Source organism: Anopheles maculipalpis, chromosome 3RL (assembly GCF_943734695.1).
Source record: "Anopheles maculipalpis chromosome 3RL, idAnoMacuDA_375_x, whole genome shotgun sequence".
Taxonomy (NCBI): domain Eukaryota; kingdom Metazoa; phylum Arthropoda; class Insecta; order Diptera; family Culicidae; genus Anopheles; species Anopheles maculipalpis.
In genome coordinates, this window is record NC_064872.1 from 58,837,312 (window position 1) to 58,855,149 (window position 17,838).

The 17,838-nt window shown below is 43.3% G+C and overlaps 3 protein-coding genes across 4 annotated transcripts; 1 reads left to right on the forward strand and 2 right to left on the reverse strand.

Annotated features, from left to right (window-relative positions):
• Window positions 1-3,638: 3,638 nt before the first annotated feature.
• Window positions 3,639-8,703, reverse strand: LOC126562786 (one cut domain family member 3). 2 transcript variants are annotated; one of them, XM_050219369.1, is made up of 7 exons: window positions 8,629-8,703; window positions 5,396-5,570; window positions 4,745-4,932; window positions 4,496-4,669; window positions 4,158-4,364; window positions 3,807-3,926; window positions 3,639-3,734 (listed from the first exon to the last, which is right to left on the reverse strand). In XM_050219369.1, the coding sequence occupies exons 1-7, from the start codon at window positions 8,701-8,703 to the stop codon at window positions 3,639-3,641; spliced, it is 1,035 nt and encodes a 344-aa protein (XP_050075326.1). The 2 variants fall into 2 exon arrangements, with proteins under 2 accessions (XP_050075326.1, XP_050075325.1); XM_050219368.1 differs by lacking the exon at window positions 4,158-4,364.
• A 2,100-nt stretch (window positions 8,704-10,803) lies between these two features.
• Window positions 10,804-11,222, reverse strand: LOC126563411 (small integral membrane protein 12-A). The gene is made up of 2 exons (XM_050220052.1): window positions 11,067-11,222; window positions 10,804-10,980 (listed from the first exon to the last, which is right to left on the reverse strand). Exons 1-2 carry the CDS (start codon window positions 11,194-11,196, stop codon window positions 10,844-10,846), a joined length of 267 nt encoding a protein of 88 aa, XP_050076009.1. The 5' UTR covers window positions 11,197-11,222; the 3' UTR covers window positions 10,804-10,843.
• Window positions 11,223-11,913: 691 nt separating this feature from the next.
• LOC126561938 (uncharacterized) lies at window positions 11,914-13,634 on the forward strand. The gene has a single exon (XM_050218319.1). The coding sequence runs from the start codon at window positions 11,925-11,927 to the stop codon at window positions 13,632-13,634; it is 1,710 nt and encodes a 569-aa protein (XP_050074276.1). The 5' UTR covers window positions 11,914-11,924.
• The last annotated feature ends 4,204 nt before the right edge of the window (window positions 13,635-17,838 follow it).

Consider the following 17,838-nt stretch of genomic DNA (forward strand, 5'->3'; position numbering starts at 1 on the left):
GGCGAACAAATAGAAAAGAAACATACACGCACAACCACACACACACACACACACACACACACACACTTGGGCCACACAGTGGAGCACCACACATACGTACGCACACACCCACAAACACATACACACACATACACACACACACGTAAAGGAGCTCCAAAGAGCCTACACCAGCAATTGGTTTCTTCTTGCTCTTGACGGTTTCTTGCACAGGTTGTTTTTTTTCCTTTTTATCGCGTACGGATGGAGCCCACGGGGGGAGGCACCCACCCTGCTACACAGGAAGTGATGAAGCCCTCCGCACACACACATACATCGGTGCCCACATAAACAGATACGCACGTACAAACAGTTCTATCGCCGCCGAATTCTTCTCACCAGACCCTCTTATCGTAAAAATTCCTTATCCGAACGCACTTCTTTCGGCTTGCACCCACTGCCCACCCTCTCACACATCAACCCTTCACGAAAAACCCACACTATACGTTGTGCATGCGTATATGCCTGTGTCTGTGCGTGCCGATGATTGTGTGTGTGTGCATATTCGTGGAAAGGTTTCTCTTTCGTCGCAATTTTGCTGGTTGCGCGCACCTTGCACGGTTTACGGTGATGCACGGTTGGAATGTTATCCCGCACGCACGGACGGTACGGTTCCGGACAATTTGCGCTTGTTTCCTGTTTCACGCGACAACGGCTACGACAACACGTTCGCAACACGGGATAAAAACGATAAAAGAGCACCCCACAAACGCGAAAACAATGGTAAACACTGAGCCAGTCTGCAAATATCGGTCGATGTGACAGCTGGCCCGTTGAGTTTATGGGGTGCGGTTAACCGATCGAGTTGAAATCGGCTTCAGCTAGATAAATAGAGTTCAATTATCCGAAGCAGACCGTTAAACTACCGGTTCGGTTAACCTTTGTGTGCTTCTGATCTTAAAATGGCAGAACTACCACTATTTTATTACGAAAGACGCGTTGGCTTCGAGAATTAGGTTAAAAAAAGCTTTAGAGTAGTATTTGCTTTACTTTTAAATAAAGTCGGTAGGACTAGTGCGCCGTACAGCACAGCTTGTAGCATGAGACACCTATTTACCCTGGGTTTCACAAGTCCCCGGATTGGAACAGCTGCCCCAACATTGTCGAGATGGTATAACATACAATGTTTGTATATCCCTGTTTTCCACGTATTCGATAGCAACTGCTCGGTGGGCCTGTTGTCGTTACTCGGATAACCTTGCGTCGTTCCTCCTTCGGGATCAGGCCACTTTTAGAGATTTCATGAATGAGTGAATAAATGAGTCCACCTGGCGACTCAGGACGCTATCTCAACTGGAATAACTGCGATAAATAACCGACAAACCGCGGTAAGGCAAGAACGTGATGTAGCATCGCGAGATGAGCAACATCTTCAGGTTCCTTTTGCTACACCATCGACTTTGACTATCCTCACCAGATGCGTTGTCACTGGTGAACGTATCCGTCGTTTACGAGCTCGTCCAAAACAACTCCAGCAGCGATTAGAAGAAGGATTCAAACCTAACAATAGCGCCTATTCTAAAAATCGTCGAGATAAAGCAATAGTAGCAGGACCGTTTACTACGCCGTTCTCTATCGTCGGATGAGGAGGCGGCGGTCACGGCTGTCACGGCGACTACCATAGATCTCTAGTTCCTGTTTTTTTCGTCTCAACGAGGAGTACTTGCATTGCACCAGTACAGCTCAAGCTGGTCTTAGCTTTCGTTTCAAAATAAGGCAAAGATTGCCACTGCAGACCACAGTTACCATTAATGTCACAAAAAGGGGCCATGACCCTACCTCCATAACACCTCGCGGTAATACATGGAGGATGAGGTTATTGTTAAAAAAATAGTCCATTTGATCTTTTTTATTTTTCATTCCAAATTTTTCGTTTTCAAGGCTCTACTAAATATCTACAGAAATATTTCTGGTGTTAAACAAATCCTTCTTCTTGGACCAGTGGCGGATCCAGTCCTTCGGAGGCCCCAAGCATAATAAAAAGTTAGGGGCTCCTATAACATTGAATCTGTTGATTGGGGGAAAGGTTGAGTTAGTCATTGATCCGTATGTTTCCAGAGGATCATACATTGATGTTGGTGTCATCTAAGAAAGCCGAGATCATTCGCTGGCATACTAAATTTGTAAGTAATTAGTATTACTGTATGATTTGCAACAGCTTGAATACGAGGGCTGACAATAAAGTAAGGTCTCCAACGCTGCAACTTCGCCGGATCACGCGCTAGGCGAAATCTGGCAACACCGCCGTGTTCCTTGGTTCCCCCACTACCACTTTGCTGCTGGGTGAGGCGTCCCCGACCGCTCAGTCTTGGCTGAGCAGCCGTCAACGATGGAGGTACCCTTCGCGTCAGCGTCCAAGTGCGAATTGCGTTCTGTAATACGTTTTTTGAGTGCGAAAAAGGTGACACCTATTGAAATCCATCGTCAACTAGTTGAAGTTTACGGGGAAAAGTGTATGGACATAAAAAACGTGCGTAAGTGGAGCCGCGAGTTCAATTCCGGGCGCACTAATGTTCACGACGAGGAGAGAAGTGGCCGACCGTCGGTGTCGGATGCGATTGTTCAAGCAGTGGAGGCAGAAATGCTCAAAAACCGCCGTGCGACAATTAGGGACTTGGAAGAGAAGCTTGGAGGAGTGTGTAGCAGCGAAACAATCCGTCATATCCTTGTGAACAACTTGCAGTATCACAAAGTTTCTGCCCGATGGGTGCCGAAACAGCTGACCGAAGACCACATGAAGCGGCATGAAATTTCACCACGACAACGAGCGCCCGCACACATCCAACGTTACCCTTGACCTGCTCAAGAAATTTGGCTGGGACATCATCGATCACCCTCCCTATAGTCCCGATGTGGCCCCAAGTGACTACCCCTTGTTCCCCGCCCTGAAAAAACATCTCGGAGGGAAGAAGTTTGAAAGTGACGCGGAGGTTCAGAAAGAGGTCAACACCTGGCTGCGCGAGGCGGACGGAGAGTGGTATTCTGCCGGCATAGACAAGTTCATCGTGTTGGAAAAAAATGGCGATTATGTAGAAAAGTAGCCAAGACCTCTGCCTTTCCAACGGTGTATCACTTTTTGTAAATAAATGTCATTTTCTATGAAAAAAAAAAAATTGAAGACCTTACTTTATTGTCAGTCCTCGTAGTTCATATATAATTAAAGTTTCGCTTCCTATGTCAGCGAGTGAGGACTGACTATGCAACGAAGTGGTATCAGTAAGTCTAGTAAGCTAATCGTTGGCCGGCATAACAGCAAGACAGGGAGCGTAATATGCAGCTCTATAACATCTATAATATCACTGATAATTGCATCTTTTATAATTTAAATAATAATTTTCATTGCTCTGTGGTTGTCGACCTATTAATTGCTCTCGTTTTCGAAGTCATATTGTTGGGAAAAATAATCTTGGCATAAATAATACAAATTTTAACGCCTTGTTAGTGTTTACATGAACTTTCTTTCCTATAGAACTTTGCTACCCATAAACTCTTGACTCTACAAAAATTGAAATGTTGTTACATTTTCACCACATATATTTAATGCAAAACGTTTTACTTGACGCAAGTTGTCCACGTTTGCAGAATTCACTGAGCATATAGAATTAATGATGTTCCACGCGCTTTTCAACGTGCACAGTGCCGCTTCCGGACTTGTTGTTCAGTAGCTGGTTGACGGCAGTCAGGGTGGAAATGGGAATCTGTAAAGAAATCAAGCATGGTTATCAGACCCAAATTTGCTCAGCTAGCTTAGCAGTGGATTTTCTACTCACGTTGAAAATATCATTCCAGAAGTTTGTATTGTGAGCATGCGTCGAGCTGCTAACTACGTGGGTGCTCGAGGACGCTCCTGAACCGCTGTGTCCATTCGACGAATCAAAGCGGGTGTGTACCTGTGTGTTGTCACAGAAGAAATAACCGATAAGTGATTCGATTTTCTAAAACTGGATACAGGAAAAACGGAAGAAGATGATCATATTCACAATGAGATGTTGGCGTATGTGTATGTGTAGATGTGACTGTGTAAGCGTAAGCTAGGATGACTTAAACACAAACAGCTAAATGAAGATAGCATTGCTCAAGCTGAAGTACAAATCATGGGCCAAAATCCAATTTGAGGGTACCTCTTTCTCGTAGGAAGGTGCCTGTTGATAGGACACCTGTTTCACAAACGTCTTGTGGAACGTTGGTGGTGGTGGTGGCGGCGGTGGTGGTGGTGGCGCCGGATGAGCATAATGCGCACCAAAGTTGGAGAATTTTTGGAAGTCGAAGAATCTTTCTAGATCAATCTGTGGCTCGGGTCCGGTGTGTTGCGTTTCAACAATGGCAACCTAGAGGAGTTTTTGATGAGTTCTTTTTGTCCCATGGGAACGTGTGTATGTGCGTTGAATGCGTTGTGGCAAAATTGTGACTGCCTCATCTTACGCGGACCATTTAACGGCATGTCAGTGCAGGATCTTACCTTGTGAGGATGACTAATTACTTTCTTCTTGTAGACCGTTTTGTGGTAGGTATGGGCTGGGGCTGCTTGAGGTTCTGGCGCTCTCAGCTCAGTGTGTACTTGCTTAACGTGGTGATCATCGATACGTTCAAAGTTTCCTCCATGCTGCACACCCGTTTCCTTCGTAATGACGACCTTAAAAGAACGGAAGTAAAGCGTTCAGATCAGTGTCCAATTTCATTCAATTCTATCACTCGTGTTGAGGCTTACCTCCGATGGTGGTGCTCCTTGGTTCGTTTGGCCAAGTCGGACGACCTTCTTGCTCACCCCTCCGGCATGTGATTCGGCTCCTGCACCACCAGCAGCACCTCTATCGTCAAGTCCTCCACCGATGGCAGCACTAGCTCCGACGCCATGTCCAGCAGTTGCTCCAGCATACGCTCCTCCCGCCGTGCGTTCTGAGAATGTTTTTCTTCCGGTAAGTCTTAACCTTCGAAAGGGTTTTGATTAGTTTTCGGCGGGCAGTCCCCGTCCAGCAAGTTACTTGGTGCAGTGTACAGTGAAGTGGTTTGTTGTGCTGTTAGCTGTTACATTGATCTAAGTCTGTTCCAACCATTAGGGCAAAGGCCAGCTAGTATTACCTAAGAAGATTAGTGCTTACTTTACATGGGCAGAGTTTGAGTTAAACACAGAGTTTTGTAGCATGCAGTTAGTGGTCAAATAATTTACAAAAGCAACAAATTTACGTTTATTAATAACAACACGAACACATTAAAGTTTTCGGATGTACAGCAGTTAGCCAGTTTTTTTTGTTTTCCTTTGTGCGTGTGTCGTCATGCATCAACACCGCGTGCAGGTGAGGTTAATAATATCCTGGCGACCGTGCAAAAGCTCCCAAGAAACCACCCAAAACTCCGTTACCGTTGCCGCCGAGCAGACCGCCAATACCGGCCCCGGCCTGCTGTCCGTGGGGCGTGCCGGCAGAAGCGGACAGACCACCGTGAGCACTGTTGCCCGTTAGCAGTCCACCCAAACCGGCCTCCGCGTGGTAGCCGCCAAAGTTGACGCCAAACTTCCCATCACGGAAGGTGAGAAACTGCAATTAGAGGAAATTTTGAACTAACGGTCAAAAACAAGCAGATAGGAAGTAGCCAGCTCATTCGAGTGGATCAAACTTTGTGTAACAAGTGCAGGCAGATATTACACAATCATCATTAATAAGCACCGCAGGGACAGAGACTGATACTATCGGCGTTTCACAATTAATCTCCCTTCGTTCGAGACATTCTGTCACGCGTCACACGGTAGTGCATGTGCCGTGGGTTCGATCGAGCGTCAAGTTTTCATCGCCAGACGTTAGAATGCCGATCTCGATACTGATAATTTATGGCGGTGACGTGTGATCAGGGTGCAGCGATCGTATTGCGGTTTTTCAGGTGAATCTTCGTGTGTGAATGACGCCACTGTGGGTGCGATAAACTTGTTTTGTGGCGTAGAAAAATTCCATTCAAATACGACGGATAGCAATGTCTTATTGAAATAAGATTAAAAAATGGATGACATTAAAAAAATGAATTGCATTGAATAAAGTAATCATAACACAAAAGTGATCATTGTTTCATCTGCTTCCTTGTTTCGATACCAAGAATATGGTCAGCGTTTCTTAATATGTACCTTTAGCTCTAGAACCAGCAAGAATTCTTGTACGAGAGAATACTCAGATTAACGACATGAAGCGCGTTATTTCCTTCCTTGGCTACATCGGTGGGTAAACCTGTTCCTGACAAACTGACGGAAACTTATCTATACCACAGACGTCACACATGCCCTATGGCTAATAAATATGTAGAAACTCGTACCGATTCGATCATTCTATGCTGAGAGAACTTCACCGCAAAACGCACTACTGCAACCATCCGTTGTTTAACATTCTCTGCTGAATTCTCTCAACCGTTACGACTGTCCAGTGGAGCTTGTGAGTAACTTGGAAACAACACAACAGCACGAATCAACCTGTCGTTATGTTTTTATTCCTTACTTGTAGCGGAGAAGAAAAAACAAGACAGGAAAACGAGTGTTAATTGCATGACCCATTGCTGGAACTAATCAATAAGGTGAGTTGTAATGGGCGGCAGTGAAAAAAAAAAAAACGATCCAACCTTTAATGACCTTCTCGAATCGGTTGGAAGTTAGTTAAAGTTCTTCAAACAGTTCCCTAAGCTATAAAATAGAAGCAAATAAAAGATCACAACACAAAAACAAACAAAAATAATGATTCATCTAGGACTCCACATTAAACTCATGGAGCAAAGGTTAATACATAAGATCAGAATGGTTTTAATTACTCCGATCAGTGTCGAGTAGACACGGTATTTGCGACGAGTTGATTCATCCGGTAATGATCCACCGCACTACGTCACTTGCATTCCTCTCGCGTTGGAGAAAAAAACGATCGATCTACAAATTCAACCGGTAAACGATGGTCAATGTCAAGCGCACCACCACTGCACCGTGATCTATTTCCTGTCGAGCAACTTTTACTTTTATTTTTGGACCTTGTGTGTGCGTATGATAGCGTACACCCGTACATCGTACGATCTACCGTAACAGACAAGCGGGAGGGTTTGTCGCTTTATGCGGCGCGCAAGTCTTTCGTACGGATGGTTTTTGAAAGCAAACCAAAGTAGATTGCATTTCATTTTCACACCATCGGAGACTCCTTCGTTCGATATGAAATTGCATAAATTAAGCAAAAAAGTTATGCGGGTGATCCTCTATGAGCCGGCCCACAGCAAACGAACCTCGGAAACGGTGTGAGCGTTTTAGCACACGAATTTAAATATCTTCCTCCCTCCAGGTGGCTGTCTGCCACTGGAGACACTTTCCCCAGTCCAGCGAAGTGGTTTCGTAGAACGTTTTAGTAAACTGGTTGTGGGTTTGGCTGTGACTGAAACACGCATGAATTGATTTTAATCCAGTTTTTTTTCGCTCTCTGTTTCGCAACTGGATTCTGGAGCGAAGAGCATTCAGGGAGGGAAGCACCTGCGATCGTGAAGAACCGCTAAATTGACACACCTTTTAGGAAAACGACGATTAACGAATCTTTTTTACAGTAAGCAATTTAACCTTCCGGATGCCGATGGCAACGGATATGAGAATCTTCATTATTCAGACACTTCCACCTAAATTCGCTTTTTTTGGTTTATTTTATGCCTTAGTTTTTTAGCGTCTTCTGTATCGCTGAAGGGTAGCGAACTGTGAAGTCAACACATCTGATGCGCGTCCTTTGTGCTGATTGGATAAGCGACTTATTTCAATGGCATGACGTTGGCTTCCGACGATACTTCCAGCAAAAATGGTTTCTTATGCGGTTTAGAAACTTTAGCTCGTAATTGAAATTGTAGAAGATTGAAAATAATAAATTAAGTGTAAAGAGATTTGCACACGATGACTACGCATTTTCTGTCAGTATGTTGAGTATCTAATCCGCGCCACGAAACGATTAATAAATTTTCAAAGTCATCAGAGTTCCATTAGCTACAAAATTAAAATTTCTTTTAATTTAGCACCAGTCACAGCTCATCAACTCATCACTATCGTTCTAATTGGCGGTGAGTTGTGGGCACAACGATCACTGCGATCGCTCAGGAACATCTCCCGGATATACCGGTATAATTATTGGGCCAACGTAAAAGTCAAGAATCACACCCTCATGAATCACGACTCTAGTAAGACACACAAACCATTCAATTCTACCACCCTGACGCATGCAAATGAAGTACGGTGGAACTTTTGCGAAGCATTTCATCACTTCAAACAATGCTTTTAATTCAGCCTATCGCCATGGGATATGGGACAAGTCTCCCATTCTATCCCACACTGATGGGACATTCCCGTTTCGATAGAGAGAAAGAAAAAAAAAACTGCTAATACTGTCCTCTCTATCGCTTTTGTATGGTAATGAAATGGACCGATCTTTGGGATCGTGTTGTAGCTTTCGTCTGCAAATAAATGGCTTTCGCATGCATCTCACGTAAAAGTACCGATCAAGCATCAGGCTTTTGATAAATGTCCAACAGAATTTCAAACATATCACTCTCTCACACACACATAATACACGCAATTCCGGCCAGAACTTGAGCACAAAAACTTACTTGCGGAACTGGACTTGTCAGGGTGCACTGTGCGATCACTAGGATCAGCAAACCGATCGCGATGGTAGACCTCATGCTGGGCGAAGATGCTAAATGTTCTGGCTTTGTGTTCACACTTCTTTTGCACACTTTTTCACTAAACGAGTTTTTGAGTAGCGGCAAACTTTCGGTTGCCGGATAGTTGTTGATCGATCTGATCAAGATGTTGCGCGCTCGAAAGATCGACTCGCACTGCCCGCAGACGCTCGCCGCTTTACACTCTTAAGGGCCGGTTCGTTACGGTGACTTGCTTCGTCGAGCGGGTCGAACCTGCGGTGAGGATAATGACGTAGAACCTACTTCAACCGCGGTTTGGAATCATCACTACAGTCTAAGGAGTTTGTTGAGCTGTTCCACAACCAGAACCAGCACAATCCTTTTTTTCTAGAACCAGCGTTACTAGTCGAACGGGCAAGTTTTAGGAAGTGGATTGGATGGACGTTTGCACACGCAAAAACTGGTTCAATCAAAGATAACATCTTGGGACCATTAAGAAAGGGATGAGGGACAAGGTAGAGAAGGGAATGGTACTCAGTGTCAGTGCCTGCAGATGCGTAAATATTGAACAGAATGATTTTTCTGGATTTTGGTACGCTTCATAACCCGTACTAGAGAGTGTGTATTCCTTTTTGATCTCTTTACGTTTGCCCAGCGACTGACGTCACGTTCGGTCGCTTAATTGAGTCAGGTAATTGATCTTTCACGCTGTGTGCTTGGAAAAGCTATTTCTGATGAATGGAAGAATTCTTCCATGAGACAGATGGATAGGTTTGACGATTTATTTATTTTTATTACTTAAAGAATTCATTTTTTTTCTATATTTCTAGAGTGTTCTTTATGGTTTTGAGTTCATGAGAGGGGATAAAGTGTTTGGTAAGATCAAAGTACGGTTACGACCCAATCAGAGGTGTTCTTGTCTTGACAAACTTGTTTTAATATTTTGATCATCTGCGTGAGCATTTGCAGCTATTTGGGGTGTATCCGTTTTGCGAATTAAAGATCAGTATGGTGGTTTCTAAACACAAAAAGGGGAAATACATTCCGCAAAAATGTTTTGGTGAGGATACAGTATTGATTGAATACTGTGGAACAGGCAGGAAAGTATCAAACTCTTTAGTCTTCTTCTTGGCTTGATGACCTACTAGGTCATACCAGCCATCGATTGGCTTACTAGATTTGCTTATACCATCCAGTTCGATATTCAAGTCTTCGCTACGGAAGAACGGTTAGAATGGGATTTGAATTTCGGTCCTGTCGTGATAGCCTTACCTTTTTGATACTTATTTATTTATAGTTCAGTATTTTGGCTTACCGAGGTATTGTCCTTTATTCACATGCAGTGATATACAAATTGAAAACAGTTTCCGCCGTCTGTTTCTCAGTACTCACTCACCATTAATAATAGCGCATGATTCATAGTGGAAAAAATGATTATTTTTGAGTCACTTATTAAGTGTGCTGCTGCGATCGCCAATATCCGTATAATGAATAAGTGTGATGCTTATTTTCTAAACCAAATATCCTGCAACATGAACTTGACCTACGCGAGTTGGCGTTATGGAATAGCTTTTATTTGAAAAGTATGATGTTACAAGATTGATTTTGATATTGTTGATTAGCATTATTGAGATATTATTGAGGTCGGGTCGGTAGTAGAGGCGACAGTGCAGGTCTTCACGTGGCAGCACCGGAGTTCAAATCCCTTATCCGGACCATTCCGGCCCTACGCCTACGTATCAGCAAGTCTAGTAAGCCATTCGATGACCGGCGTGACCTAAAAGATCATTAATCCACGAAGAAGGTAAATAACGGCCCCTGTTTTCATCTCTTATTTCTCTGCTAAACCATGCCGACAAGCGCATGCGCTTATTTAATTAAATTTCTCCTTTGCATGCCTAAAGTGTATCATCGGTCAATAACGACCATATCAAAAAGCATTGTACTACCACAGTATAACAGTTTCTTCATTTGATCTTGTTTTTGCAAAAAAAATTCTTCACTTTAAGTTGTATTTAGAAACAGATCTACACGTAAGTTACCTTTTTCTAATCAAATTCATAAGATCAATATCACACACGCATATTCCAACTGACTATGGAGGTAAATAAAACTACGCTGTCGCGTTTATTGCTCTCTCTCCGTCCAGGGAAAGCTACGAACTATACAATATCAACAACTATTTCCCATTTTCAAGGGAAGGTGAAAGGTTCCGCCCGAGCACATTTTCTCTGTACACTAGTTTTTCTACATCAGTCGCCGCCTTTAGTTTCTCATCTTCGGTAATGCGTTCTGCTCGTTTCTCCTGAATGGATGCTAAATTAGTGATGAAGAAAGTAATGAAAAGAATTAACATATGGCGAGAAAAAAGAAAAAAACCTATTGGATGATATCCCGCTTACGGCTGTATGGGGTGTATTTGTCCGATAGGAGGCTCTCGATGTTATATCCTATCACGCCAACTAATGTTGCCACGGGTAGCGTGATGTACGCGGCATTCGAACGCAGGAATTGTATAATCAATGGCCACATTTTGCACCGCTAAAGCCAGTTTATTGGTCGATTGAAAGCTTTACTTTAAAAAAGAACAAATTATGTGATAAAATTGGATAAAAGATACGTTTTTAAAACGCACTTGCCTGTGATGAAATATTTGATACTTTTCGTTTGTTTTGATTTCCAATCCGGTATTTATCGTGACGTTTGTTTGTTGACAATCAGCTGGCAGTGGCGCTGTTGGTTTATAGCCACTGGTTTACGAATATGAGTTCGAAATGGTATACCTTTTCAAATTCATACTTGCAAGCAAAGCATCACGAATTAAAAAAAAAATAATTAAAATTGTGTCTATTGACAAAAAATGCCTACTAAGTTATTATGAAGGCTAATTTAAATGGAAAATAAAATCTTAATTAGTGGTAATTAAGGGAATTTTAGTACCTCTTATTGGTTGTAGAACAGCCGGAAAAGAACCAAACTCTTCAATCAATCGCTAAAAACTTAAACGTAAACAGAGTTGATCGAAGGAAAAAATTGCGATTGAAAACAACAAAAACTTTTGTTCTCCTTTTTGCGTCTCTTTGTTTAGTATATTATCCAATCGTGCGATTTCTGTTGCCAGCTTCCGTTACCAGTTTTGCATTACATTTTCCGTCACAACATTGCTTTTCACGGTCGCGTTTGGGGTAAGTGGTGCAGCTTTCGTCTTGGTAATGAAACGACCCAATGTATTTTATACACTTCGCAGTCGTCTCGGTGCGATGGATGTGTCGCCGTCCGACGAAACGAGTCTCACCACAGGCACCACCACCATCCAATCACTCCCGCCCGAGGTGCTGACCGCAATTTTCCGCAACCTGCGCCTTTCGGATCTGGCCGCGGTGCGTCAAACCTGCCGCCACTGGTATGAAATCGTGATCAACAACCGTAAGCTGATGAATCGGTTCGTACTGACCCTAAGCAACTGCCGGATAGAGGAGGGCTTTGAACCGTGCGTGGTGTTGGAAAGTTCCCCCAGCTCGTTCGAGAAAGTGTGCTTCAAAACCTGCTACATCACGCCCGCACCGACACTGTGGCGCTTGATCGGCAGTCACACGGTTGAGCTGACGCTAAGCGACTGCACAATTAGCTGCGAAGCGCTGACAGGTGTGTTGCAGGCCACCCAGGACAATTTACGCACGTTGACGATCAAATCGATCAAGTTCGATGGTCCCCAAATCTACACCGCACCCAACAACTTTCGTCTCGAGCGGTTACACTCGCTCACGATACGGAACTCCTTCCTGTACGATGGATTCTTGAACCTGTTGAAGCGCATCTGTCCGAACCTGAAAGCGCTCAAGCTAACCTTTTCCTCCTACGAACGATGGGGTGAACATTTGGTCAACTTAGTGGCGACGTTAAGTGCCACGCTCGAAGCAATTACGCTAAGCTACACGAAAGCGAGCGCTGCGCTACTGGAGCAAATCGGACGGATCGAGAATCTGCGACTGCGAAAGGTTTCACTCAAGTCGTGCTTTGCGATCAAGCAAAGTGATATACTGCTGCTGGCCCGCTTGCAACCGACGATAGTGCACCTTAATCTGGACAACCTGTTTTCCGCCAGCGAACAGTTTCTGGAAGCTCTCAGTGCCTCTCTGCCGCAAATGAAGCGCATCAAGCTGCGGGTCGCACGGATCACCAACCTGCACCAATCGTTTCTGGTGAAAATGCCGCAGCTCAACTATCTGAAAATTACCGACGCAACACAGATGAAGGGCAACGTTGATCTGAGTGCGTACGAAAATCCTGCCCTCGAGAAGCTGTTCGTATCGGCGGCAATGTTCTCGCGCAACACGCTGCCCCGGTTCTTCGAGCGCTGTCCAAACATTCGCAGTCTTACGCTGTACCAGTGTACGTACGAAAACATTCACGATCTGCAGCTCGCCTTTTCACATCTGAAAGGGTTGGAGTATCTAAATCTACAGCGCACAATCGAGCTCGGCGACAGTTTCTTCAACCGGGATGTGTTCGATACGATCGTGATGCCGTTCGAGCGGATACGCTTCTACCCAATCGCGAACCTGAACCGGCTGTGCTATCTTAATCTCAGCCACTGTCGGGATCTGTCCGATCAGGCACTGATGGCGCTACAGTTTCCGCTGCTGAAGAAGATCGATCTGCGCGGGTTGTATGTAACGGAGGCGGGCATTGCGACACTGGTGCGCGACTGTCCAAACCTTGAGTATGTGATGGTGGACGCCTGCAAGCGTATCTGTGATACTGCCGTGCTGTACCTTTGTCGAGATTTGCGCAATCTACGGTTGCTGAATCTAGAGAGCTGTAAAGCAATTACTGACCTGTCGGTGGAACATATCGTGCAGCACTGTCGAAGCTTGTTGTGGCTAAATGTGCTAAACTGCCCGAAGCTTAGCGAGCCGGCAAAGGAGCGATTAAAAACCTTGAGAACAATACGATCACTGCACATGTGAAAGAACGTTTGGGTGCTGCTAAGATGCTCAACAGACTCCCACCCCCCCTTCCCCACCCACCCATTCCGGACGCAACGCTGGGTGTGCAAGAACAATAATCGCTTTGAACTTTTTTTTTAAAGCGTATTTCATCGCGTATGTTTCGAAACAAATTAAAACGTTTTAATTTGTACTCTTTTTATAGCGCTTTCGATTAGCTTTTCAAATTGGGCGTAATAAAGAATGAGAAATAATTGGATGCAGTGTGTTCAAAAGATGCATAATACGGGACTAGTTGAATTGAATTTGGTGACTCGTGTTTCGTGACTAGAATAAAACGTTTGTTTTTTTTTTTATAATATTTTCATAGATGTGAGTTCTAGGAAGGTGTTACATTTTCTTCACATCAAAATAGAAAAGAGTAAGCAATAAAGTAAAATTATTTTATACACACTTTACCGATGTTGATTTCGATTGTTGCTTTAAACGATTGAATTCCTGTTCTGTAAAGAACGCTCCATAAACTGTTGGTGTTCGTTATAAGGGACTTTGTGCCATAATAACGTTTGCATTAAAAAAAAAACGTCATTGCAAAAGAATGCAATGAGAATTGTGGGATTTAAGTATTTAAGCGACAATAGGAAGAGCACTTCTTGGCAGCAATAGAATCAGAACTGAATGGAGTCCTTTGGTTAGAAATAACACTTAATGGTACGGTTAATTGGTCGATCCTTCGATAAAATATTCATAGTCTTTTTTGTTGGACATTGAATTTTGTAATACTTACAGTATCGTTAATATAACTTTAACCCTTTCGAACTTATGCAGGGGAATGAGGCGGAGTCATCATCATATTTAAAAAAATCTACACCAGTTTTAATTGTCCTAGGTTCTTAATCATCATGAACCCATCCCGAATTCTCTCCTACAGCCACCATCCTTTGTTATGAAATGTGCTAGATTTTTGTTAAATTGGAGATTGGGGTGGGAATTGATACTCAGTCCTGCCGTGTGGAGACCAAAACTCAATAAGTGTAATTAGTGGATAACAATGTACTGTAAGTCTCGAAGCAATGGCGGATTTAAGACATGTGGCGAGATCCCAAGCAAAATGAAATTTGTGGCCTATCGAAACAACCGATTCAGGCGAAGCCTCTTTAAAAACCATTCAAAATTGTTAAGAAAAAGAAATAAAAATCAGTGCAAGCGGTGTGAGGGGAGTTGTTCATGATGTCTCTGCCATCGATAGCACGGATCCTTTGCACGTTTCAGGAGGCCCCCGTACTACATTCCGGTTCCCCCAAATGTCCAATATTAATGTGGCTAACTAACTTCTTTTAAGGCGATTCCGCTCTTTCGGGGCCTTATGGAAGCTCGAGCACCCGTAAAAGATGCTTGGGGCCCAAGTACCTGCCTAGTCGGCACGAGAATAAAATAAGCATAACAATCTACTTCCCTTGATCATGCGGAATCGTCCGATATTGATTGTGAACATTGAACGTAAATTGCAGACAGTATTTATTCAAGCTTTATTTTGAGATAATTCATAAAGTAATGTGCTGAAAAACTCGTACAACGTACAAAAACTCATTAACCAGTGCGTATTAAAGAGAAAAGATCAACCGTTAAATGTTTGAACACGATTCCGACCCAAGTGATGCTTATATTGCAGCCCGGCAACCTCAAACACGAAAGCAATAAAACTGCAACACCAACCACTCATAATCAGTGTGAAAAGTGGCAACAGATCACCCAAAGTAAGCCAACCTTTCGAGAAGAAGTTTCGTTCCATCATTGCCATATCTTTGCGGTGCGAATTCACGTACTGACCCATCAATCCACTCTCGTGTACATGCAGTAGGAACAGTGCAAATGAGTTCTTCAAGGCAAAGTTTCTACCGAGCAGATAGCTCATCGGTATGATCTTAAGATGCTCGGGCAGAATGTACATCTGTTTGCGGCCAAGATGAGGGTCAAAGTATTTCTCCATTCGAACGATATACTCTGCTCGAGGCAGTGTGTGAATACGCGCGCAGCAGCTTGCGGGCATATTGGCAAACTCAGCCGGTCGAACACACTTTGCATGGAGTTGGGTGGCTACTGTCGAGCCGAGTGTATCCACCAATCCATCCATGTACTCTGGTATGAGGACCAAGATGTCGGAGTCGAAGAACTCTTTCAGCGTGCGAGGATCGGGCCGGAATCGACAGTACAGGAGAAACTCGGTGATCTTCGCGAGATATGCCTCGATCAGTAGAAAGGAAACGAGCTCCACACCGACAGTGGACACGCTACCGAGCGAACTGAACAATTTGCATTTTACGTGCCGCAGTCTGTATCGTCGACAGTGACGTTTCAAGAGGGAGAGTAGCTTAAACAGCTGTTTCACTAGCAGATAGCCAACCACCATGGACCACACTTCGATCGAGAAGGGTTGCAGCATAATGTTGGTGAGATTGAGTTGATCCGATTTGGGCACTACCAGTACTAGCGATTCCCATTCGTATGCATGGACAGTCCCGAGGGAGGTACCGGTGGTGCTGATGTGTGCCCGAGGCATATGTATATCGATCGCACCACTTTCTAGCTGCTCCCAGATCAGCTCCATACGATGGAGGGCATTTTTTCGATTGATGGCCAGATTGATGAGGTTTATCTCCAACTGAAAGCGATATTTGGCGAGCGTTAAGATGTAGGCGTCCATCCCTTCCCAGACGGACGACAGTATGTATGCGTAGGGATAGTTGTCCGAGAGTAATGCGTTCAATTTGTGACCTGCTAGCGATCGAATGAAGGGTGGAAAAATGGTTTCAACTGACGCATTCAAAGGGTAATCGTGAGAAACGTTTAAAACGGTATCGTATTTAAATAGTTTAGGTTGGTCGTTTATCGTTTTTAAAGATAAAAAACAATAATTGAGGATTCCTCGACGGGAAAGCATCGCACCAAGCTGTGCGAAGAGTTGATCGTTTGAAATGATACTAAAATCCACTAGTATCATTAGAAGGATCTGCTCAGTGTTTACAGCACGTGATAGAATCCTTTGTAGAACGTTTATTGTGAGAAGCTGTAAGAAGAAGATACTCCAACGGAGGATGAAGTTTCTAAAATGTTTCGTTAGGAAAATTACCTTAGAAATCCTCACGATAATAAAAGCATTTTCTATGGTCCATTTTACGTTTCGATCATGCAAACTAACTCTTGGGAAATATTCACTGTGCTCTTTAAATTGTTCATCTTGCAGGCCAATGGTACAAACCTGGTGTATGCTATGGTATTGTGAGCTATAGGCTTCTTGTGCAAGTCTTTCTGCAATATTGAATAAAGAATCGCTTTCACTAAGTTTTTCTAAAACTCCTGCAAGCACAAATGGGAGCGGAATAGTAATATTCATGATGGGTTGTCTCAAGGTAGATTAATGTAAAACTGTCGCAGTGTGACAGCAAATGTTGAATGTTGGTTTTAAACGTTTAAAATGCAGATTAATATTAATCACTTTTATCCACACTAATTTTGCGGATGACAGCACTATGGGGAAATTATTTTGGTGTTTCGATTTGATTTAATGATTTCATGAATTCAAAGAGCTAAATATTCAAAAAGCTTCTCGAAACGTGTGATTTAAACAAAAATTTATTGAAATTGTTAAGTTTATGTAACTAGAATTGCAATCAGAATATTAAAAATATACCGATTTTTAAAAAGTTTCATGAAGTTTTAATCATATTTGTTACTGTTAGTTAGTTTAATGAAGAGTTTTTCATATTTCTATACCTTATTGTTCAAAGATTTAGGCGTTCACACTTGTGCAGCCTTGTCTATCGAATTCGATTGATGGTTTCTCAGCCTCTCTCTCAGCGCGGCAAGAGTAAACGAAAAATTGCTTCTCTCACTATTCTTATATCATGGTATTTACTCTTTTTTCTAAATTTCAAATTTTATCGGGCGTTAAAAATGCTAAATTCGTTTTGATGCTATTCCTGTTAGCTATTTTATAAAGTACTGGGCGCCTCCATCTGTACAGTGATGGACAAAACAAAGTATTCTATTTTTTAAAAAATCGTTGAAGATTCATTTATTTAAGAAAATGGAAGTTGGACACTATGCGCTACGATAGGCTTCAAATCGTTGAACAAGCCGAATCGCAACGGCCCGAGGATGTTTGTCGCGGGACTGCTGGACAACCGGAACAGTTCGCTGGGGCTACTAGCTGGCCTTAACGTAT